The following is a 25,863-nucleotide window of genomic DNA, read 5'->3' on the forward strand; positions in this document are numbered from 1 at the left end:
AGTATTTTGGCTTAACTGCAAAAAGCACTTATTCGACCCCAGCAGTTGCAGTTATAGGTCCTAATGTATTCATTACACTGGGTCTGCACTCCCTCACTAACACTAGTGTGTGGCCAGGATGACGCAGAGGGACACTTCCTTGTTGATTCAGTGCAACTGTGTTGTTTCCTCTGTTAACACATCCATGCTCTCCACACTGTCCGCCGTGCAGCTGGTGCTGGACGCTGAGACGGTGCGGATGCCAAATCTCCCCCTGAGTGAAGGAGGCGTTTCTGGAACTACGCAGAGTCTCTACGAGGTCTGCGTTTGTCCCAGTGGCAAACTCTTCCTGTCCAAGGCCGAGGTCATCTCCACTTGCAGTGAGAATCAGGACTGCTAGACTGACTCTGATAAGGTAACTTTGTTCTCTTCGTGGATTCTTCTTCCGAGAGGCAACAAGCACAACTGTTTATATCCAGCCTTTTAAAGGTTTATACCACAGAAAATCTATGGCCATCCCATTGGTGCATCAAGACCTGTAAAAAGACAAATAGCTGCTGGCATACATGCTGGAAACCTTGTGAAATACATTTTTAAGTTGCATTTTTAGTCTTCTAACGATTTTAGCTGAAACAAACTGGCACTCGGGTGACAAATGTATCTTCATCATCTTCATTAGTTTTGCAGGAAACCTTTTAGACACACACAGTATCATGGCTGGGCGATGAGGAGCTGGTAACAGCTTACATCCTATGCAATATTATCTTGTGGTGCAATAAATGAAAGAGACGTATCAAGGGCATGGAAATTGAAAATTGAATGTCCCAAATGGTGATTATTATTGTTTTATGAGCCCTTTTGGCTCCAGGCCCTTGGTAATCTGTATTATTGTTTTGGTGTTGAGCATGTTTTTATTGAATTGGAGAAATAAATTAAGAAATGCTGGTTAATATTTTTTGTTGTTATAGTTTGTTCTGAGATGTGATTAAAAAAACAACTCATATTCAGAGACAACTCTTAGCAGTGGACGGATTTCTTTAGTTTCAATTGATTCATGAAATTTGATATTAAAACACTTTTGCGTGTTGTTATTAGTGTGGTTTTCACATATGCTGTAATTGTGTGTTTCTCCCCAGTTTTTTTTTTTAAAGATTATATATGTTTGGCCTGCTATTTTCACAAGCATGTAATTATGCATTACTTACAAGAATGCAACTTTTTCTTCTTCTTGCAAGTAAGTCTGTTTTTGTTCAATAAACCTTCTGTGCAGCCAGAGTCAGTGAAACAATCGAAAACACGACAAGTCTAATAATTGCAGCACTTGGATTGTATGCATTCATTTTTCATGCAAATTAGCATTTATGCTACTTTTCTGGAGTACATTTTGAAGAATCAACAACCTCATGGTGTGTTGTGTTATAAGTCAGTATTTTTTTTATTTGCCACTCTCACCTCTGTCCTGGCATATTTTGATAAAAGTGTTTCATGTGTATTTATTACTTGTGTATGTTGAATAAACTGATATTCTTCTATGGTGTTGTCTGTTAGAGCAACTCATTCTTTATTACTGCTCTGGTGTTTGTAATCTAACAGATAATTCCTCTACTATATTAATGACTCTCTGGTGCCATCTAGAGGAGAAAATGTATCACCACAATGCACAAAACAGCAGTAAAACCGTAAACATTTCAAACCTTGTGTTTGAAGACAATTTATGTGGCTACAATGAAAAAGATATAGATAAATACAGATACATGGGCTGTTCTGCTTGCGAACATGAACAATTCAACATTAATGTAATTCAAAACTATGAGTTTTAAAGTCCCAGAATTGTTTAATCACAGACAGACAGAGTTTTTATGGCCTTTCTGTGGAACAGTGTACAGTTACACGTATGACACATCAGGTAATCTAGGTTGGTTTATCAATGAGATGCCCCCTGCTGTGTCACATTAGTCTAAAGACAAACAAGTACATTTTTAAATGATGTTTCAAAATGACACATGATGTGGCCAAGTGTGTGTATTGTCTTTCAAAATGAATAAAAAAAGAGGCTGTAAATCACACAAGCACCACTGTGTGCACCCTTCAACCAGGAAAGTTCCAGTGACCAATCAATATATGAACATGATTTCATGGTAACAAAGGCTACTTAAAGATTGTGCCCAGATTACAGCATATATGTGTGTGTATATATATATATATACACACACACATATACATATACATATATATATATATGTGTGTATACATATAAATATACATATACATATATGTGTATATGTATATATATATGTATATACATATATATATATGGCTCTACTGTCCTGCTGAGTATTCACAGATACTGTAAATGAAGAAAAAAAATAAATTGAATTGCATGAGCAAAAGCTGAACTACAAGTGTCACTGTAATACTATCATATACTACCATGTCGTATTAAGAGATGAGCTCTCTGCAGGTATGAAAACATAACAGTCTATAGTACTGTATGAAGGATAACTAATAAACTTAACCATAAAAAACATATACCTAAAGAACACATACACACACATAGTTGCATTGAAGTAACATGTATAGAATTACATTCACAGTTGGATTCTCCCAAGTTGCTGGGGTGACACAATCGCTATACAAGTGCAAATATATGAGTTTTAAAAATGCATTTGTTTATAGTACACAAATGAATGACTATATTACAGGAAATTTACACATTTACAGAAATTATATGAAATGAACCGTTAAAAAAAGGAAAAATTACAGACACTATTATATTTATTTGCTTTGCTGGGATCTTGCAAAAAAGGGGCACCTTGCATGACAGTAATTGCAGAATTGACAGTTTGAGTTGCTCAGTTTTTTTCATTACACACACAACGTTTATGCTCCACTGGTTTTCTGTAGCAAGAAAATATATTGTATACATATGTATTTTTTTTTATATATAAAAGATAAAGTAAAAAAAGCAGCATCTTTCTTATTATAACTTAAGAGTATATATGTCAGTACACTATGGGGACTTTGGTAATCCAAACATTGCTGAGGCATTCATATGTACAGCATATGCAGATTTTTACACCATTACACATTTTACCCCACACATTACAGCAAATCTATTTTGAACCAGCTGAATTAGTCACGGGAGCCATACATCGGCACATGTACCATAAGCTGCCAGCCGAACGCTAAAATGTTATTCTATGTTAGTCTGTACTGCACACAGCCAAGGGCGCCCTCTATGGTACAGAGAATGCTATGCTTTCTGTAGATTCACTGTTGTCTTTAACATCATATTTTTTGCTGTACAAAGGTTTCAAGCTTTATGATTATCCGTGCAGTACATTCCATCACTCTCATTGCCACCTCGGATGTGAATCTGTCATTGGGAATCTGTGGAAAAGGCAGGAGATCAGGGTAACGAGTTCTCAGGCTGTCCACACCATATCCTTCCAGGATCTGAACGTCATTGGCGAGGCCTGTTAACTGAGTGCCGTACTCCTCCACTTTTTGAGCCAGGGCAGTTGGTTTTACATCTTTATCTGACTTTCCCCTGACTGCATAGTCCGCAGCTATGAGCGCGAGCTTTGTGGCCAGGTAACATTTGAAACAAACCCACTCGTTGGCATTTTTATGGAGATCATTGCGAGCAGCTGAGTAGTTTGCTCTGGCTTGCCTCAGCCACCTGCGGGCTTCCACGGGGTTTCCAACTGTCTTAAAAGTTGGTGGCACAAAGAAACGATGAGAATGTGATGACCCTGCATAGCTTGTATAATGCTCCCTGAACTGCTGCCTTTCTGACTTGTGACTTGTTGCTTCTTGGTTCCATGATGAATAAAACCTTTGAAATGAGAACTTCTCTGACTGGAAGCGGGTTGATGATGAGTATGATCTCCTGGACGCTCTATCTGCATTTTGCTGATCAGCCAAAGACTGTTTCTCCAGTCTACTGATCTCTTTCTGCAAGTGCTTGAAGACTTCTGTAGCAAAGTCCAGATTATCGGCATTTTTATCTGGATGCCATTTGAGATACAATCGGCGGATTATTTTCTTTCTCTCTGTTTCAGAAAGCTTCCAAGCTTGTTCAATTACTAAGGTCACGTCTTTCAGAATCTCAGGCAATGCATTAAGCTTGATCTTTTTTGGCGATTCTTTTTGAGGAGGAGGCCTGAGGTTTTCCTTGCTTGCAAAAAGAGGAGGGACCATGCGGACACCAGGAAAACGGCTCTCTGGGCTCGTAGGAGTTGATGGAGCATTGACGTCTCTAACATTGCTGCTTTCGTCTTGCCTTGAGAATTTGTACAAGTCAAGGGAACTGACTATTTTGTATTCACTATATCCAATGTCGATCTGGAAGCATTTTCCAAGAAGATTTTCCTGCTCTTCTCTTTCCACTTCTTGAACAATGATAGCATATGTGTATGTAGGCTGGTAGGACCCGTACATGTCTCCTCCCTCAGAGTCTACGAGGTAACCCACATATTCACCTGGATAGAACACATTCATTGGATCCATGAGGAGTGTATGATGTATTTCGGCCGGTATGGGTGTTCCAGGGAGGGGTAGCTCGAGTTTTGAAGGCTCTGTTTCATCATACTTGACGCCAAGGCTGTCTAGTTTCTCTGTGATTCTGTAGATGTCATTGCAGCCCAGCATGGCAATTAGATATGATGTGTCGGAAATCAAATTGTCTGTAGCTGACTTTAATGTCATAGCCAGTGCCAAAAGAAAGTTAATGTCTTTGCTGTCTGAATGCTGGATGTAGAGGTGAATCACAGATGTCCCGTACCTCTTGAGAAAGGCAAGTGTTTCACTGCGGCTGTGAGGAATGGGACTGCATCCTTTGACCCTTAAAGTTGTCTGGAGTTTATCAAAGCAAGATACTTTGAGTCCTTCGCAAAGTGCTTTGCAGAGACGTATGGCTTTATCCTCATTCACCAAGTATGTATTGTCATTCTCATGTTTCATTATTCTGATCAATCCTGTGATGAACTGCTCTGAGGACAGCAACAGCTGAAGACGGCCTTGGAGTGAGCAAAGAGCTCCAAACTGGCACATTTTTGGAGAATCTTCATCAAGTTGCTCTTCGAGAATGCTACTTAACAGCCGAGGCCTTAGTTTCTGTGGAAGTAGCATGATCAGCTTTGTGTGGAAGGAATAATCTTTGCCCAGATAGCACTGACTCATGTCCACGAGCATCTGAACTCCAACATTTCCCTGAATTCGACTCTTGTAATGTGGGGCATCATCAAACACTAGACTACTAGATTTTGCTAGTCTTCCGTCATTGCTTGGCAAATAAAACAACAAATCTTTTAGATTCTCAAGGTCTTTGCGGATATCCACTGGATCATTATGGAGTGACTTGAGCAATCCTGAAACGACTCTTTTTACAGTTCGCATTTCATTAGGGTCAAGCTGTTTGCCCTCTGAATTTCTGTAAATTCGCCACAGCACTTCAACATACTGTTTGGTAGACACAACGTCTTCTGTGCCAAGGAGTTTGAAGAGTTGATGAAAGGTACCAAGTTCTAGGGGCAATTTGTACAAATAGGGTTTGAAGTCAGATTCGTTGTCCAAATTGATGACAACCTCTTCAGGTTTCAGCAATTTCCAGCCATCTTCAACCATGACGAAAGCCACTCCACGGAGCTGGTGTCGGAAATCTCTTTTATCTGCATTGAGGAACTCATAGGTGGACCTTAACACTTTGTTCCTGGTTTTCACCATTTCATCTTCTGGACTGGATATGTTGCAAATATTCTTACAGTTGCTTATTACTTTCTCCAATGGTGGATCCAAGCTGACACCTAACATGTTCAACACTTGGTCAAGTTGTTCCTGTCCAGTGAGAGTGCTTCCTTCCTGGTCCTTTATGCTTGATGGGGTGGCTTTCTCTGGGAGAATCGGGCAGGATGTCCAAAGTAAGTGAATGATATCTGTTTGTTTGAATTTTGGATTTACCTGTGACCCGTTGAAACGAATCAGAGGAAGTGTGCCACTCATCTCTTGGTACTGGGAATGAAGCTTGATGAGTTCTTTGGGTGCTCTCTCGGGACACAGGAATGGTATCATTGAGAGCTCTTTGAGAAAAGAGCCCTGGAACAGATCTGTTCTTTCTGTGAAAATATGGGTCAAGAGAACATCGACAGTGGTTTGTACTTTTTCTTTTGTCCAGCTTTCTGTCTGGGACTTTATGCTGACCTCCTTTGCAAACTGAAGAACTTGTTGCTGGGACATTTCATGCTTGAGACCGATATTTCTCAGAAAGGTTATCCATGAAGAGAGCGACAATGTTCCATTCTTTGGTTTTGACACTTGCTCAACTTTCTTGAAAAAGTCACTTGGTATGAATGATTTTGCAGGAAGCATAACCTCAAATACCTTCACTGTCTCATCGTAGAAGAACTTGGCTGGCCTGAGACGATTCGTGTTGTCATACATGAATGACAGTCCCTCCAATTTCTCATAGAGCTGATTTTTCATCTTGCATGATTCTTCCATTGACATAAGTGTTTCCTTCAAGTAGACAATGTGTTTCACTTTGGCATCGTAGGTAAAACTTTCAAACTTGGGCAGGAGATGTTGATGGTAGATTTCTTTGTCATCGATTGGCATGCAGCCAAGAAAGGCGTACAGTTCTTTCAGCTGTGGATTGTCAGTGAGAAAGGAAAAGGAGGCTGTGTGAGACCATTTGTCTATGTCGGCGGAGGGAATGTCTTTTGCAAGTACATAGTTTGCCCCATAGGTTGCAATGCTGATGTATCTCCCACTAACTGATTTAAAGCATGGGATAAGCTTCAGGCTCTGTACATCATTTTGTGTGAGATTAGCTAGGTTGCAGTTGAAATACAACAGCAGAGCCTCGAAGTCCTTGTCAGTCAGGTTTGATGCTTTGAATGCAGATGTTTGAATCATGTACTCGACAGCTTTCAGAACACTTGACGGACTTTCAATGTTTGCTGTATGCTGTGCCAGAAAAGACATGATGGGATTCTCTTTGGCACAGATTTTGCTCACTGCAAGCTGAATGCACCCTGCTTTCATTAGGGTGTGAAAAACTTTGTCATTTTGGCCCTGTGGAAAGAGAGCTATGCTTATCAAACTCAGAGGTAAAAGCACATCATGCTCAGGGACAACTATCCTTTCTCTTGCCATGAACTTGATTCCAGGTAGCAAAGCCCAGTCTTTCAGAATGTCAAGCATTGTGTCAAAAGTTGGCTTTAAATCCACTTGATCATCCTTAACAGCAATATTCTCACTGATGAAGCTCCACACATTCTTCAGCCAAGATTCACTTGCAAACGTGTCTCTCCACTTCACAGGGACCTTCGTTCGATACTCTCTTGGTAGAACAGACCCCAGTAGGTCACCAAAGCTGCTGATGTCAAATACCTTTGCAGCTCCTACCTTCATCAGGACGGTGTTATACCTGATGTAGAGTGAATTCATGAACAATTCCTTCCTTGCTGAGATTAGCTCATGATGTGATGTCAGGAACTTTGGTCTCTTGGTATCAAATACCTGAAGCATGTTGTCCATTGTTAACAACAGAGGCAAACCCTCAATCTTGATTTCATCTGCTTCTATGTCTTTGAAGCAGTAGTCAAACAGAAGCTTCAGGTTATGAACTAGCCTGTAGTTGGACTGTTGGAGACGGCAAGGGAGTTTTCCAACATGGCAAGATGTGTCTGGTGACGAGAAAGTGTAAAGAAAGTTTCGAACATCCTCTGGTGTTACATAACAGACTGGTATCGCTGCATCCTCCAAACACGAGTAGAGATTTACAGTCTCATCGCAGCTGTGGACCAAGTTGAAACCAATATCCAGAAGCAAGGTTTTCAGCCTGTAAACATTCTCTGCCACAGATTTTCTTGAAGTGATGTTGTACTCTGTGTTTTTTAAGTAATGGAGCTCATCTTGGAGCAGATTGTCAAAAAATGCTCTGCCTTTATTTGCAGTGGATGTGTTAACCCATGAAATATAGATGGCAGCGTGCATGTCAGAGTTGTCCGATTGTGCTGCTCTAACAACAGGAAGCAGACGCTTCAGGTCAGCATGGATGCAATGGTAAACTGCTTTAACAAGGCAGTACCAATCTGGTTGTATGTCAAATCTGTTTGACGGAAAAAAGAAGAGATATTTCCGCAATGTGTCTTTAGCAACATGAAGTGGAGTTCCTTGGAGTACAGTCAATGTGGGATCAGGACCAGGGAAGTACCGACGCTTAAGCTGAATCAGCAGTTCCACACAGGCAGGGGCTATCAGTGACGTCATTAAATTATTATTCCAGTCACTTCTTACGCCTACTCCATTGTCATCTCTCCATAGGTTTCTTCGAGCAGAATCTAGAGCAAAATGTCCATTTACATGGAAGGGTAAGCCGGTCTCAAGTGAAAGGGGCAGAAAGCAGAAGGCTCTGTGGGGCTTTTTGTAGTTGTGGCTTACACAAGCAGCGACCCCTCCACGTGGAAACAGAGTTATGTCTTCATTTTTATGAGCTGAGATGACACTTTTTGAAACATTTTCAATGTTAGGGAAGCCAGATCGGTTACAGATCATCCATGTAGTCAAAGTTCCCTCAGTATCCTCTATGTCCATTGTGTAGGTTATCTGTTGGACTGGGATAGCAGTGAGTTGTTTCTTTTTGGTCACACTGTCAATAACTGAGGCATGAAACTGTTTGCGCTTTAGCCGATCGCTATCTGTTATTTTGGCAGTCACGGAATATAGCACTTTGAGTTCTCCAGATGCATTATCAATTTCACAGATTGATATTTTCTCCATGTGGTTAAGGAACATCAGAAGCTCTGCACCATCAGTTTTTAGCTTATCCAGAAGGTTTTGCACCATTCTGTCTGATGCAGGGACTGAACTGATTTCTGATGTCCTTGACATATCTCCCGAGCGGATAGGGAATCTGAACATAGTGCTGCGTTCTAACTTAAAGTGAGCACCTAAGTACAGATTTAAAACATCTGAAAACTGTGATCTGAAGTCACAGTCCAAGTCTCTGAACATTCTTCCTGGACTCACTGATGTAGCCCCAGGTGCAAATTGGGCATGAGGATCAAAAATGCACAATATGTCATTGTTTGAAATGAAGGATGGGCAGTCAGTAATGTGATAGACGGAGTTAAATCCAATACCGTACTGACCGGTTTTGCCAGGATTGGCCTCTTTTGTCCCTCTTCCAAGATTCTGTATACCTCTGACATCGTCCTCTGTGAAAGGCTGGTTGTTGTACACACACAGTGCAGGGCCTTGCATTGGGATCCATTTATCATCAAATATTCTGTCAGTAGGGTGTGTCCTTGGATCAAAAACAAAGTAGATTTCAGTGGCTTTGGCATCATCTGCATTTTGAAGCAGTTCTTTCAGCATTTCTTTTTCTGATGGGTAAGCATTGAGAATGCTTTTAATTCTGCTTGTGAGTTTTTCTTTCTGCCCAAACTCACTCCCAAGTGTAGTGAAGCAGACATTTGAGGCATATCTCTCCAAGGCCTTATGACGTTTTGGGACTGCTCCTAATTTTACAGCAACCTCTCTTGGAATATCCCCGTGACAGTATTTCACAGAGGAGTCTCTGACTTTGATCCACGGGCAGTCATTGTAGCATAGAGATTTTGATTGCTGCAATGTCAGATTTGAGTCAGGTAACATAATCCCACCGTAATTTGCACGGCAGTATTCTTGGTTTTTGTCTCGTATCAAGCTCCATATCCCTTCACTAATAATCCTGCGAGACAACTGGAAGTTATCCTCTGTGAGTGTCCTTCGCCCACATTCTTGCTTCACAGTCTCAAGAACTGCTGAAAAGTCCTCAACTGTAAAGCTCGGCTGTACCCCAACATTTTCAAAAAGCTCACGACAACTGTTTCTGTATTTGTTAGGGAGCTGATAGAGATGTGGGGATGCATCAAAATTCAGGTGGAATGCAACTTTGGCTGGATTGACATATGTGTTCTCGACCAGGATAGAGTTGAAAGCTTTCAGTTCCTTGGTTATTTGTATTTTTGCATTCTCATCCTGTAGCATTTCTTCATGTAGATATTTGTAACAAGCATTTGTTATGTTTTCCTGATACAATGTGACACCATCAAAGGACTGAGACAGTTTCTTGAGCTGAGAGATGACCAGTGCTACTGAGGGCTTTCTTATGAGACCAAGAGAGTCTTTAACAGCCAATGACATTGCACCACATCCCTTGAAAGACGGAGAATTCTCATTTAGGATTGGCTTCATGAGACACACAGTGTCCTGATGTTCAGTTGTAAACAGTTCTCTAGCAGAGAACATTGTTGATGGGGGAAAACTGTTCCCATGCCACGGTAGGGAAAAACCAGCAGGTCTTGTCAGAAATGGAAGGAACTTAATGTCCTGTAGTTTTTCCAAGAGCTCTGGTGCTGCTGTATCTCTCATCTTTAGTTTCTCATCTACAAGACTGAGAAGTATACTGCTACGAAAGCATGCAGCCGCATGGTCACTTTGATTGAGATCAATAACAGACTGGGCACGTTCAAGCAGGTCCTCCCATGATAGATCATCTTTTACCATGCCTAACTGCACTAGTTTCACCAAACACACAGGATTTAGGTAGTCTTTAGAAGTCCCTTCAGGAAATCTTCCATCATCAGAGCTGTAGAGTTTCGCAACTCTTCCATCAGGGTGAATGAGTCTGCAAGGCAATACCAGTTCTTCCTTAGGACCAGAGCATGGGATGCAAGGAGTAACACTGAGGATTGAAGCAAAGTCTTCCAGTTTCTCATTCAAGACATAATGCATCAGAGGGTCTCTTAGCTCCTTGTCAATTTCTTGGATGTTAGGGAAAAAGACATCTGAAAAGAACTGTGTCTCTGTCAGGGTGTTTTCCATCAACTTCCCTTTACACCCAGCATCATCAAATCCATCCTTCACCCAGTCAGGCAACTCAACAGCACAAAGGTTTTGTGAGCCAGTCTTCTTAAGGTATTTCAGAAATATCTTGAAAGCAGCAGGACCGATGTCTGCCCTACAGAGTAAGGTGTCATCAAGAAATCGGACATATTTTATTGACACCCATGTTTTTCCATCTGAGAAGAGCTTTGCTTGCTGACTGTCACCTCCTTTGGCTATTTCTTGGTAGACCCCTTGACTGATCAATGTGAAGTCGTCATGCACCTGACTTGGGTCTGGCCAAGCTGCGTAATAGCTGTAGTCGAGCAGTTCCCCACTTTCAGCCATTGAACGTAGCATTGTGAGTGCTGCCAAATAGGCCTGCACAATCACATGTCTCATGAACACAGAATTCCACTGTCCTTTGGTGTCAGTCTTCCAAATCTCTTTACGGTTGGAGGTCACAGCAAAGCAGCCATTAATATGGACTGGCAGGCCTGTTTTGATTCTGAGAGGCAAGTAACAAAACACTTCTCCAATTGGTGTGGCATTTGTCTTTACTGACCATTTGCGATTCTCTTCCTCTGAGAGCAGAACGGACACTCCTCCACATGGTACTAGTCCAAGTCTTTTTCCACTGTCACTGAGTGAAAACTTGAGTGCTTCAGTGATATCCATGCATGAGCAGATGAGCCAGTTGGTGACCTCAACTGCCTTTTGGGGCATTTCGTCTGTGAGTCTTCTCGCCTGAACTCCTTTAGCGGCCATCTCGAAGTACTGATTAGGATCTTCTTCTGGACCTCTGAACAGTGGGGAGTGGAGATCAACGATGCGCTTGAACACGTTGTGATACTCCTCCACAACAACACGTATGATGCAGCCAGACTTTGGAACATCAGCAGGCACCTTGTTGGTGCTTGCTACTTTCTTCATAAGCTTTGCTGCAGATTTTAGTATACTCAGAGGTCCGTATGAAGCTTTGGATGACCACACACTTTTGTTGATGGCCACAACATCTTGTGCTCCTGCTGGATTTGGTTCTTCAAACTTCAGATATTTCAAGACCATACTTCCAACATGCTGTGTGAAAAGAATGAATCGATGGCCACATATGCTGAACTCATCAACGAGGGAGTAGATGTCTGTGGTGTTGTAGTAAAGACTACTGATTTCACTTACTGATGCTTCCTGCTCTGTTCTGAATGGAAGTCTAAAAAGTGTACCAGTGTATTTGTAAGGGGAGTCCTGAGCTAGAGGAAGCTGGCAGTTGAAGACATTAATGAAAGGTCTGAATTGATTAGGGAATTTTCTCAGCCTTTTCTGTTGCTTGCTCCAGTTGATTTTGATCCCTGGATTAGACCTGTCTCTGATGTGCTTGCTGATGTGATTGATGTTTGGATCAAACATGATCATGAATTCTCTGCTCATGATGATGGGGATGTCAGTAACGTGATACACTGAGTTGAACCCCAATCCAAACTTGCCAACTTTGTCTGCTTCACATCTCTTCACCGATCCACCTAACCGTGTGATATTAAGAAAGTCTGTGTCAGAAAATACAGAGTTGTTGAAAGACCACAAGGAGGGCCCATGGCAAACAATCATGCCAGGGTCAAGGAGATTCTCTCTGATGTCAGTGTTTTTTCTCATGTCAATGAGGAAACTGCACTCAGTTGCACTTGCATCATCAGCATTCTGGAGGAGCTCTTTAAAAATGTCTGCTACGGATGGATACTCTTCCAAGATGTTCTTTATTCTTACTGTTAGAGGTTCTCTTTGGCCTGATTGTTCAAAGCCGAGGTTCTCTGGATTTATCAGCCTCGTGCTCAGACATGGCACCTTCAGCCACTCTGCGGTTTTCATGGGGATGTCATCGTGGACTAATATGATGGGCTCTGATGCGTCTTCAAGTAAATCGTTTAAATCCTCAACTTTAACATCACAATATGTGCATTCATGAATTGGCTTCATGGCTAATTTGTTTGGGTCCTTGTAACAAAGGACTGGCACATGCATGTTAGTATCCACATCTATGTGACTGTTGTACAGCCATCTCAGGATGTTGATTAAAAGTAGGATATCATGATGGCTTTCTTCCTTGCTGATCTCTCCTTCACATCTTTGTTGGATAGTGCTTATGACTTCGAACACATGGCTTGGGACAACTTCTTCAACTGAACCACAAAATTTGAAAAGTTTATGAAACTTTCTAATTGTCTTTGGAAGGGAGTACAGATAAGGCTGTAAGTCAAGATCAGGGAGCGGTTTCAGGACTGTGTTGCTTGGTGATGAAAATGTCTTTCCTGTCCACACCCAATCAAAAGGCAGTGATTTCATTGCTTCTCTTGCATCCTCAAGGTGAGCCTGCATAAAGGCATATATTTCAAATAAGATCTGCTGAAACTGATACCAATCCTCTGTGGTAAATGCTTGAGATTTATGCCAGTCGTTCACTGCTTTCAGGTGTTGTAATACTTGATCCACCTGGGGTTCCACAGTTAGTTTTAGTGCCTTCTTCATACCTGCAGATGTATGTTCAATCAGTGCGACTGAAGATCCCACAAGCACTGCATGGGATATGTCACACATTTCAGACAGAGAGCATATATTGAGTGTATCTCCAACCCAGGTTAGAGTTTTCGGGTAAGTTGGTGGTCTTTCCTTACAGACAGGAACCCATTTCAGTTTTAGCAAGGATGTTTGAGCATCAGCTGATTTTACCAGCTTAGTTTGTCTGTTGAGTATCTGCAAAAGTGTTTTTGCCTTTTTGATGATGGAATCCCACTCAGGTTCATTGCTTCTTTGTAACTCATCTATTTTGTTTGCAACCTGGACTACATCTTGTTCACTGAGCTGTACTTCATTTCTTAGTCCCAGTTGTCGGAGTGAATGTAGAATATCAGCGGAAGACATAAACGTACTTGTGGGAAACCTTGTCTTCTCTTCCATGTAGAACAGATTCTGTAAAATCTCCAACTCTGGGTCAAAAAGATCAGAGGCTCTGACTGAATTTCCACATGGCAGCTGGATAAATTTGATAGCAGAAAGCCATCTGATCACAGCAGAATTTTCATTCTTTAAAAAGGTCAGATTTTTGAGAGCCCAAAGCATGATCTGTGTTATCTCATCTGTTGCATAGAAACCCCTCTCAATGTCCCGAATCATGAATTTCAAACATTCTGTTGTTTTCACCTGTTCCACATTTAGCATCTTGGTGAGGCGGATTGTTTCCTCATCACAACAACCCACAAGATTTACGGATAATTTCACATCTGGTGGATACTTGGCTCTATGATGTAAAACTCTAGCTCCTCTCAGTGATGTATATGCTGGGGTTCCTTCAGAGCAGATCCCTACTTTCTCAAAGATGGAAAGTTCTAGCAGGGTGTGTTTTTCCTTCTCCGTTATGTCAGACAGTCCTGCAAGAAAGTGCCTCAGTGCAATCTTCTCTTTAACTGAGAATGAAGAGACATGGCTGGATAATCGCTGTGTTGCCAATCTATCCATAATTTGCAACAGCATGCCAGGAGAGGAAGGGTGGATGTAATTCTTTAGCAGAGGGTGCTGCAAACATGGATCCAGATTTTTTATCACAACTGCTCCAAGCCTTTCCATGATAGACAGAAGGATCTCAGAAAGCTGCACTTCCCTCTGGTCCGCATAAATAATGGGGGACGGAGTTTTGAGACGGAGAAGCTTAACTTTGTCCATGCTTTCCTCAAGTGGCTCACATGGGATCAAAGGCAAATCTTCAAACGTATTTAAGTCATCAGCAAAATGTATATAAAGATGTTTCCAAATCGTCTTCAGCCAAGAAACTGTAGGGTGCTTCAACTCTGTGTTTCCAGGTTCCCACTGGACAATTAAGTCTCGAGTCGGCCAGGCTAATGAGAGGATCTCCTTGATGAGCCGAGCTGATCGCTCTGGGTTCAGCACTTGTAGCTGAGTGCAGGTTCTCCCTGTTAAGAAAAAAAGGTAACATTTTATTTGTGTTTGTTATTTTATGCGATGTATAAATACTATCTTTTAAAGTTGCCACCATTTTGTTATAACAGGATGCAGCAACTAGTAGAGGTAAATTCAGTAAAAAATGCAAGCATCTTTTTTGAGGGTAGATGCCGTTTAACAGATAATTTTTTCATTAAGTAATTTGAAACCATACAAATGCACAACAGGCCCCTTGCACAACGGCCATTTTGACATGTTTTGGCATGCCCTCCTGAAAGTGAAGAAGCTAAATACAACTCAGCCATCATTCATTTGATTATTTACACCTGTGATTTTCTTACTTTGACCTGTCAAAAATGGATGCTGTGCAGAGGGCTCATTTTGCGGTGTATTGGGGAAAAAAACATTGCAAGTTCATTGCACTAGTCCACACACTGCACATGACCGTGAATATATGTAGTTGATGTTAGTACACACAATTTAAGACTTACATCAATATTGCAGCACCAACTGCTGATCTAAACCATGCAACACACAAACACAATTTACATTTTTTGAATGGGCATTTTGACTGGAAAAACACAATTAATTAATCGCACCATGAAATCGGTATGTAAAAATAGTGAACGCATTTTTACTCATGGGACAGAACTGTTACTCACACCTGTGGGTTATCTGAGTGTATTCATGTGCTCTTTCACTTCCATGCATTAGTTTATGTTAATTAAAACGATTAAATATTTGACACACTTTGAAATACCTACCTGAGCACCCCCAAAGATACTGTTGCACTGTAATTTAAGTATAGAGATCTGGAATTAATTTTACACAGCTTCTTTGTCTTAGGTCACGTTTCACTGTAGACTTTTTACAACTTCATTATTAAGTAAAATTTAAGCCCCCTATCTCCCCACAACAAGCCATAAACATTACTATGATTCCAAAGCTCTTAAATTATGTTAAAGCATAGCCTTGCTTTAACATGTAACATCCAACCATCAACAACCTTTCCATGACTCAGCCTGCTCTGCTTATCTGCTCCTCTCTGTTTCTCACTCCTAATCTTTCAGTACTGTAACAGATTTAATGCCCTGCTGCACCATGGGAGTAAAGGTGACCCAGTGTTACTATAAAATGACTGAACCCATATAACCCACACAGTCACTACATGCACTGAGGATTTGGCAATTTCAGTTTGAGATACAGCTTGGTTAGATGTTTTTAAACATACAATCTACTATAGACTATACTTTAAGGGCTTGAAACTGTTCAACATACATGTCCAGTCACTGTTTAGGATCATGGAATTAACACAGATAAGTATTTAGAGGAGGAGAATACATACAAAGTAAAATGTTGTAATACCTCTGGCTTTGGCTGCTTTCTTCAAACAGTCCATTACTGAAGGTTTGATGCTCTCCAGTAAAAAACGACCCTCAAGTCCTGGATATAGGGACCTTGGAGCAAAGCAAAATATATTAAAGGAATCTTACAAAGGTTAGTCTGTACATACATGTGTTTTACATGTGAATATATATATATATTAAATACAAATACACATATTGCTATTGATCTAGCCATTCAACTCCACATATAACACCATGTAGCTGAGCACACTAAAGTTGTCAGTCGTGTCATCTTTTGGCTATCTTCCTGCAGCTGTTACATTCCCTCCTTCTTTCCTACTCACTTTAGGGAACACATTGGTTGAGGGGGTGTTTATTTATATAATTAAAATATACTATTCATTTGATTTCATGTGAAAGCAAAATAATAATTGTCAGAATACTGAAAAAAATTTACACTGATTTTCAAGTGTATGTGCATTAAAGGAGAACAATCAATGTCAAAATGCTCAGATTGACTGTACTTTGGATGAATATTTGTTCAGGCTGCTGCACCAGTTTAAACTTGGCTTGAGGGGGATCAAGTACTGTATCCATAAGTAAGTACAAACAATCAATGAATCAAACAAATGAATGAGTAAAGGTCAAAGATAATAAATCTCTACCTCGGATATTCTTCAGACGCAATGTAAATGGCATCCTTATCACTGACGCAAGATGAAAATGTTGTGAATGTCTCATCTTGTCTTGGTAGGAGCTCCAGTCCTATGAGGTCACTGTAATTAGCATCACTAAGCACAAACTCCAGCAGTAACAGCTTCTCCTGAGACGGCCCTTTGTGTTTGGACTTCCTGATCACCTGCCGCAACAACGATGGGGTCACCTTCCTCACTTCAGTGGACTCAGCGATGTAAGTAACCAAGACAGAGTCCACAGCAGCTGGCACCTTTGCCACCTGCATTCCTGAGCTTTGGAGGTAGTTGATAACAGTCTCTGAAATGTCCTCCTCTGTGTCCAGCTCTGAGAACACAGCCTGGTCCACTCTGATCCAGTTATCGCTGAGAGAATAGATGACTTCCTGCTGCGCTAATTCATGAAACAATGACTGAAGAATAGGTTTCCAGCGGGACTTGACCTGCTTAGGGTTCGGCCAGGCCTCATAGGTTCCTGTAGGGGACAATGGAAAGTCTTGGTCCTTTTTTGTCTGTACCCTTTTGATAGTGTCCGTGATGAGTTTGAAGTAAGCCCTAGGGATGACAGTAATTATAAGCAGCTCATTCCACAGGGCAGCTGGATCCCGCCATTGGTCCACCTCCCGCCACTTGATACTCCTACGGTTGTCTGTGAGCCCAAAGAAGCCACTGACATGAACTGGAAGCCCTGTCTCACTCTCTTCTCCAGGAGGCAGGGGAAGGAAGCAGAAAGCCCGTCCTGAGAAACCAGATGTGGCACCGACGTCCTCTCGATTTATCACAGTAAGTGGCAGGGCAATGCCAATGGTGGGCATGAACTTCAAATCATCTGCCAGTGAGTCCAACTCGGGACACATTCCTCTCCCCCCTACTCCATTACAAACAAGCCAAGACGTTCTCTGAGTCTCTTTAGCTGTTTCATCCTGAGATTCCATGTTGACCTGGTAAGTGACGCATGTGATGGTCGAACTGGGAACACCATTGTTGTAATTGTCTATCGCCTGACCCAATGTCTTTAGTGCGTTTGGTCTTTCTAACTTATCATCAGTATTTTCTGTGGCTGTCACCTGAAACAACATGCGTTCTGTACCATCGGACTCTCGCACATGCAAGGAGACCTTCTGAACACTCTTGAGGAAGAGGAGCACAGTGTCTGCATCTGCTTTGAAAGACTCAAACAGCTCCAAAATCTTTTCTTTGTTGTAAATATTGCCACTGAGCTGGGAGGGTTTCATGCGGAGTGGGAAACGGAAGAGTGTTCCAGGAAAGCTGCCATCTTGAATGGTTTCCTCAGAGCTCCCAAACATCCCAGAGTAGGGGGCAAACTGGTCCGCCAGTTCTGTGATCTCCTTAATGTCTGTCTTCAAGTTCCAACACTGCCCAGATTCATTCACTCCAAACAGGGTCTGATGAGGATCCAGCATGGCAATCTGGTCTCCACTGAATATACTGGGAACATCTAAATTATTAAGAGAACAATTATTATAAGTTATAGATGAGTACATACGAACATTGATAGTTTTTCTGTCCCCTATTCCTTTACAAGAAGGCTCTGATCACTGTCACAGTTAATTATCGTTTTGACTGTTTAGGTAAAACATGTAAATGGAACCATAATAACTGATATTCTGTCAACCAAAGCATGACCTGCTAGCCACAAAAACTCTTTATTCTCCAATGAAGGATGGACTAATGGAAATACAGATAAACTTTAGATATGTCGATTGCTTTTTACTTTAAGCAAATAATTTGCTTTTCAATATCTGTTTAATCTCTTTCTGAAAACTGACAAAAGAAAATAGATTTGTACTATCAGCAAGCATTTAACAGCAGATATTATACAATCCTCACCTGTAATATGATACACAGAGTTGAAGCCAATCCCGAATCTTCCCACTTTCAAAGGATCCTCTCTCTTCCTGCTCCTTGCAATCTCTTGAATTCCATTCCAGTCTTCCATAGTGAACACAGCGTCATTGTAGACATACAATGCCGACCCTGCCATAAAACGTGAGTAACAATCAGATCAGCATAAATAGTTCAAAACAATCCAAGTAAACATTTGCAGCACCTGAATAATGGGTAATGATTTATTAATACAACTTAATTCATTTGAATAACCCCTGAATCAAAACAGTAATTTCCCTTTTACTTATTGACAGTGAGGTCAGAGTAGAGGATCAGCTAGAGAACAGCTTCTTAATGGCACTTAAGCAGGACAAAATCCTTCCAACTCAAAGGCTTGAACATGTTGGTAATTCTTGCTCAGTACAGTATATATTTTTCTTCTCAGTGACTGTCAGTACCAGCTTGATGCTCACAGTGATGATAAAGTGTGGATGGACACTCCGGACAGCTGCTCTGAGTGTCTAAATGAGCCTCCCTTTATCTTTCAGACACAGAAGGGTAACCAGTGCAGATGCACGGATATGACGCATATGGCGCTCTTGTGATAGAACAAACAATTATTGAACTGTCCTACTACACTCCAGTGTTTAACTAGGTACTAGGATCTAACCTTGATGCTGAGCCATGTCAGGTGACCAAACTGACTCCACTCCATACTCTGTCTCATCGTACATGAACTTGACTTCTGTGGCTCCAGCATCCTCAGCATTTTGAATCAACTCCTGCAACAGAAAACACAACAAATCCATGTATTTATGAAGGCAGGGTCTTAACTGTGACGGTACACAGTTATGTCAGATTTGGTATACACTTTTATACACATATAAAAGCCTTCAGCTCTTTACCCTGGCAATGTTTCTACCATGTAGGGTAAAAAAAAGCTGATGCCAAAATACATATTTTCTGATTTTAAATCCCATGACACTGTATCTGTGTTATTGTCAGAAAAGTATCACCATAAATTCTCCAGGTCTCTCAAAAGGTATTACTTGTTGTTGTTGCTGGTACTTTGATATACAGTATTACTGATCTATTTAGTAAAATAAAAAAAAACATTCATCTTTATTAGAGTAAACCATATTTGAGAAAACAGTTAAGCCTGAAACTTACCTTCAGAATCTGGCCACCTTCAGGATACCTCCTCAGAATATCTTTCAAAAACTCTACTAGTGGTGGTGTAGTCTGCCCAAACCTCCCTGTAAAGACCGACACTGGTTAACATCACTGTTGAAAGAAGTGGTTATACTGTATGTAAAACGCAGCAGTTTTAGTCCTACCTCCTCCTTTAAGGCCTCTTCCCTCCAGTGTGATGGAAATTTCTGGACTTCCTGCCGGCACCAAGGTCCCAATCTGTACACGATCATCCAGCTGTGGTGAGTTGACATGGAAATAGAAGTGGATCATTAGAAATAGATCATTATTTAACATCTCTAATCCTGGCTGATATGACCAAAAAGGTTATCATAACAAAAAGTTTAAATTGATAATAATTATCACCATATTTGTCAGACAATTAAAGATTTGTTTTTGCCCACAGGTGAAATTTTAAGTAACTTTGTTTTTATTTATTTTATTTTTTTTAATTAAACTTCATAATGGGCTGAAATTATAAACACTAAAACATTACAAATCAGAGGATAAGCATTCAAAGTAACTGTGTGTTTGTGTTATGCATAATTTCTATGAATATACATTGAAATTATGTTATATTTTATGGAGCTATTTGTTTGTTTTGTTATTTCATAATCTTGCTATCATTTTAAAATGTTTGATTATCAGAATTAATACTTTCTTTGTTTTATTTCAGGCAGACAGAAATTACTTTATTCTTTTGATTACTTCCTTGCTTTTTGGACAATAAGTAATTGACATTGACATGATTAGTGTGTTCTTTTATTCCTTAATCCTAAAAGTCTCCTCAAAATTAATTCAATAAACAGTTCCCTAATTAAAGTACATAAACTTTTAAAGGAGAAATTAATAACTTCTGTGGAGACAAAAAAAATGTTAATTTGGTGAAAGATGAACAAAATACCATATAAATTGTTCTGACTCACTGTGATCCTAAAACAGTTTTAAAGCACATTGTTTACATTGTGTCAGGCCACTGAGATTCATGTATGCTCAGTCTTGTATCATCACAGATGCAGTTAAATCTTTTGGTCAGTTTTACTGGAAAACAATACCATGGCCCTGATGTGTTTTACAGGATCGATACAGTGGGGAGTCTGCTGATACTGCTGCTGCTGTTTGAGGCGTTTCAAGGTCACACCGTGACCCAGTGCACCCAGCAGTGTTTGCACATCAGCTTTGTGTCAGGAAAACTTTTCATCCTCATCACTGTCGCAAAACAGTGCGATCATCGTAATGAAGTAACAGTATTTCTCTAATTTCTTATCAATATTATACAAGCTGCTTTGCTTGCAGAAACTATCACACGGAAGAGTGTGAGGCATTGTGGGTAAATAGTAATTCAAAGGCAGCACATTGTGGAACAATTTGCCATTATCTGTTAGGTAATGCTCCAGCTGTGCAACATTCATCAACACATCTGAAAAACTGGATGAGGACTAACCTTGGGACCATAGATAGAAATTACAGTCTGACACATTTACATGTAAATGTTCTTTAATTTGTATATTATATATTATACAAATATATAATACCTTATATAATATATAATATTATAAGAGCTATGTAAGGCAGTATGATAGTTTGAAGCTTAGTGAGGACAAGGTTAACTTGCATTTCAGTTTCTCCCAAAAAGCAGACCACGCCTCTGCTAAGTGCAGTGGCTGGCTCAGTGCCTTCTCCATCAGACTGCTGCACATTTCTAATTACACTGTGCATAGCAGGAATACCATGTGAAACCTGCGCTCACATTTAAGAGGAAGACTGGAAAATAATTTTACTGGAATGTACTGTAGTTAACATGACAATATTGATCTGATTTAACACGCTGAGAATTGTGACCTGACCTTGTAGTGTATGTCATATTCTTTTGTAGGTGTGAGTGGCTTGCAGCTTATTTTTGCATACGATATCAGGGGACTGCCAAGCGCTGACCACCACCTGCTACTTTCCATCAGCTCAGCTTCCACATGAGGTCAACTTGTCATGTTAGTACTAATAGTACTCTCACTCTACTAATAGTACTCTCACTCCCACAGCCAATAAAAGATACGCTAATCTGCCAAAAAAACAACAACAAATCTATCAAACAGACACTATTAAGTATGTCAGATCAACTGTAATGATAGACTGTTCTTTTGCCTAAAATGTTTAGACTAAGTCAGGGATTAATATGTCATAATATACCATTTGTATGTCACTTACTTTATTTTATCTGCTAAGACTGCAGTAAGTAAACTACTATATAGTTTTTAAAACACTGTGATGACAAGGTGCCTAGTCATGCTGCCCAAAGCGAGACTTTTTAACTGCAGTCATTCAAGCTGATATTGCATTACACTGCACATTACACTGCACTGCTCTGCTCGACTACAACTGCAGTGAAGGTAAAACACACAGATGGCTGGACGGACAGAGAGATTATCAAAATCAGTCACAAGATCGAGAACAAAAACTGCTCATAGCAACCAAAGAAGAAAAATATCAGTCAACAGTTCAAACAATGAAAGGCACTGTTAACAGTTTCGATGAATGCTGCATCATTTTCTCTGCAGTTATGGCACATGGTCATTAAAACAGGCTGCTTTCCTGCTGCTGCTGCTTCTGAAGACAAACCCTCTGTTCCTGTTGTGACTGATTCACCCACACAATAGCAAACAAACAAGACATTTCGAAAACTGAGATAAATTGTTTACAATTTACCCAATATTGGCTTTTCTAGGAGTCTTACAATATGTATTATGAGTGTTTGCAGTGCCAGACACAAGCATTTTGTTTTTCATTTGAACACAATGGCTGCAGTAAGACAAGTAACATTGCTTTTTCCTGCCCAAAAGAGTGTTGTGACTGAAATGACTTCAGCAAAGTCATGAGAAACCAATAAACAGGTAACAAGACACATTATTGTACATTTCAGTGTGTTGAAAACAAACAAACAAACAAACAAACAAACAAACAAACAAACACTCACCACTTTCCCATTGTGCGTCAGTCGTTGCTCTTTCACTGGCAGGTTCGTCTCCTCATAGAGCAACTGTTTGACCTCTCGAAGAGACGTGACAGGAGGGACCTGGTAGGACCTTAGCCCAATGTACTCATGACGGACTGTCACCCATGGCAACCTAAAAAGTAGAGATGAAAATGCTGAATAATCTGAGTTTTGTATGACTTCAATCACAATACATACATATTCGATATCAAGCATTAGTATGTACACTGTGTAGTTATTTGTTAAAATCCTCTCCATGTCTATATAGCAATTTAAAAACAAAATGAATCAATAAAAAGAAAAATAATCTGTTGAAGTTTAAGTCTGGAAAACAACACTGCAACTGATGCAACCAATAGGACAGATGACAGATGACAGATAGCCTGTATAGTTTTCACAGTATGCAAAGTCACATGTACACCGAATCCACAAAAACAAAACAAGCACACAAAATTGACATGAAGACCAGACCAGTTTCTACAGGTTACAATTTCCGCTATACTAGATGGGACAAAGCTTTAGCTCAAGTAATCTCTTCTCCGTTTAAGGTTGCTATTTTATATATAAATATAGGGTGTGTGCTATTGTTCATCCAATCCGTGTGATGTGCTTAGTATCCGTTTTTAGGTGAGGTGCCGATGCTTGGATGATTCTGGAGGCATTACGTATTATTCAGGTTAGTTTGTTTTTGTTGATATGTCCCATAATTTGGAGCACTCCCTTCTCAGTGCACTGACCAGTCTACAACAGCTGCTGTGGTTTATAACAGTAAGAACGAGTCAATAGTGTTGCTTACAGTCATTATTGATCAAGGTGTAGGTTTGGATGATTCATGACAATGGACACTGAACTAGGTCCATCTGTTCATGGTCCATTAGTAGCAGTCAGACATCTGTATTAATAATTAGCGTTATTGTACCACTTTATAAAGCCTGCAGTCATGCTGCATAGGCTGATGAGCTACCCTTAAAAACTAAAACATTTGAAGACGTTGCAACAGTCACAAACAAAATTATTGATTCCTTCTCCAAGAGAGTGCTGCTGTTTCCCAGGAACTATCAGTCATTTAATTGCTGGTCAGCTCAGCCTCCATGACCACGACACAGCTACCACACTCTAGAAATGGATTCCATAGTTATTTAAGGGTACAACATGAGTGTAAATTACAGTCAACATGTCCTAAAGCCATAAAGCAAAATATTCTTGCTTATTCAGCACCACATCTATGCAGCCCTGTCCCCAGTGGTGCAGTCACTGGAGCTGGAGTGGGTGTGGGTGTGGCAGACTGCACAGGGTGATGTAGAAATCCTGCTCAGATCATATTAAGCCACATCCAGGACAAATACCTCAAATCTGGTGAATCAATGCTGTTATTCATGTTACCTCGGTCAGTGCAGTTGAACCTGGCACGACACAAACAATCTGTCCTTTACTTTCTCTCCTGTCGCAATAATCTTGACCAAAACAACTTTGATTTAAGATACTGACTGTAAAAAAACAACAACCTTTAATGTATTGATTTTTTTCAATTTCTTTAGGCAGAGCCTTCTGTCCACACACTAATTTATTTTGGTTTGTGTCTGTGTAAAGACAGTTTTTAACGTTGCAAAATGCATATTACATACATGCATATATATAATTGTTGTATTGGTACAAAACATGTTACTAAGTATACATATATTTAATGAAAATTATTGAGTGAATTTACAACAATAAAATAAACAGTTTGATTTTCTCAGCCTTAGAATCAGTCTTTTAGAAAAATTATTGGCAAGGGCCCTGCTTTACAGAGGCCACCATTTTGTGTTTCCAGGTTTGTACAGTAGCCCAAATGGACAAAGCAGCCACAGTGTTTTGTTTTGCATTTTGAAGCAAATAATTAAACAAAGAAGAATGACATCTATTATGGTATATGTAAGGTCTACGTAATTCACTGACCACATGAGAAAGTCCTCCATTTGTCACAATCTGCAGTCTCACTATTAGCTACTACTAATTAACACACAGGACCTTTAACGTTGTACCTGTGTACATTCAATAACAACAAAAAATAGTTTGACTGAAACACACACAAAAAAGGCCCATGAAAAGTTTCAGAAGTGAATTCTACTGCTGAAATAATTCATCATCATCATCTTCGTCATTCATCAGTTTGATGGGATAAAACCTTCTTGCCCCCGCCCTCCCTTGCACTGCTAGTGTATGTAGACAAACGCTCCCTCATTAAGTCATGACAGAGCCTGTTTTCAGATGAAAGATGCACAAAACAAGTAATGTTGCATTATTTTCTGTCCACAAATAATAACATCACCATCACAACAACAACCAAAAAATACAGGTTCCCTTTAGTTTGGACATTTAAAATAAATACTAGGGACTCTGTGATGTAGATGTGATGTAGTTTTCACAATTATCTTGACGATGGAAATGCCCTGTATCTGAGATTCAGTATATCATCCCGACAGTGGAGTGATGCAGGCGGAGCTGCTCACATTTAATAATGACGCTCTTATGTTGCAGACAGTCATATAAACTTACCACGGGTCTTGACAGAGGGTCATGTCGTCGCTTTTGTGTGTGCCTGCACAGTCACATTCATCGGACTATCTGCGGCGCAGGGCGCAGGGATACTCCACCCGCAGAGCGGCTGTGGCAAAACAAGAACACCGTTACTTTCACACAAAAAAAAGCACCCTCACCTACAAAATGTATGTCTACTCCTAGCTAGTGACGTATACAAATGGCACATTCACTTTAAACCACTATACGGTGCAGAGGGGTTGACTGAAACACGTTGTATTTGACCGTGTATCACCGGCACCGGCTGCTTTGAATAGCCTCTCCAGGAGCGTTAACCCGCTATCCCGACAAACCCCACTCACTTGTGTCAGTCCAGTGCGCGTCGTGAAAGCTCCTTCCACGAAGGCGACACATGTCACGGCAGGTTATTGTTCCCAGGGACAAACACGACCACAACAACCAGTGACATGACTGTTCC

The 25,863-nt window shown here is 40.5% G+C and overlaps 2 protein-coding genes across 2 annotated transcripts in view; one reads left to right on the top strand and one right to left on the bottom strand.

The window, feature by feature from the left end:
• The window catches only part of sgcg (sarcoglycan, gamma), a 13,921-nt gene extending 12,399 nt beyond the window's left edge, over positions 1 to 1,522 (top strand). The window contains exon 9 of the mRNA XM_083887298.1: positions 212 to 1,522. Within this exon, the coding sequence (XP_083743424.1) occupies positions 212 to 379 (168 nt within the window). The 3' untranslated portion in view covers positions 380 to 1,522. The remainder of the gene's footprint in view (positions 1 to 211) is intronic.
• Positions 1,523 to 2,596: 1,074 nt separating this feature from the next.
• sacs (sacsin molecular chaperone) lies at positions 2,597 to 25,863 on the bottom strand. The gene is made up of 11 exons (XM_083886694.1): positions 25,748 to 25,863; positions 25,404 to 25,512; positions 22,848 to 22,998; positions 20,023 to 20,113; positions 19,856 to 19,941; positions 19,356 to 19,467; positions 18,689 to 18,835; positions 16,811 to 18,296; positions 16,165 to 16,256; positions 15,564 to 15,590; positions 2,597 to 14,810 (listed from the first exon to the last, which is right to left on the bottom strand). Exons 2-11 carry the CDS (start codon positions 25,424 to 25,426, stop codon positions 3,268 to 3,270), a joined length of 13,758 nt encoding a protein of 4,585 aa, XP_083742820.1. The 5' UTR covers positions 25,427 to 25,512; positions 25,748 to 25,863; the 3' UTR covers positions 2,597 to 3,267.

This window comes from Microchirus variegatus (assembly GCF_963457635.1).
Source record: "Microchirus variegatus genome assembly, chromosome: 3".
In the NCBI taxonomy this organism is placed as follows: domain Eukaryota; kingdom Metazoa; phylum Chordata; class Actinopteri; order Pleuronectiformes; family Soleidae; genus Microchirus; species Microchirus variegatus.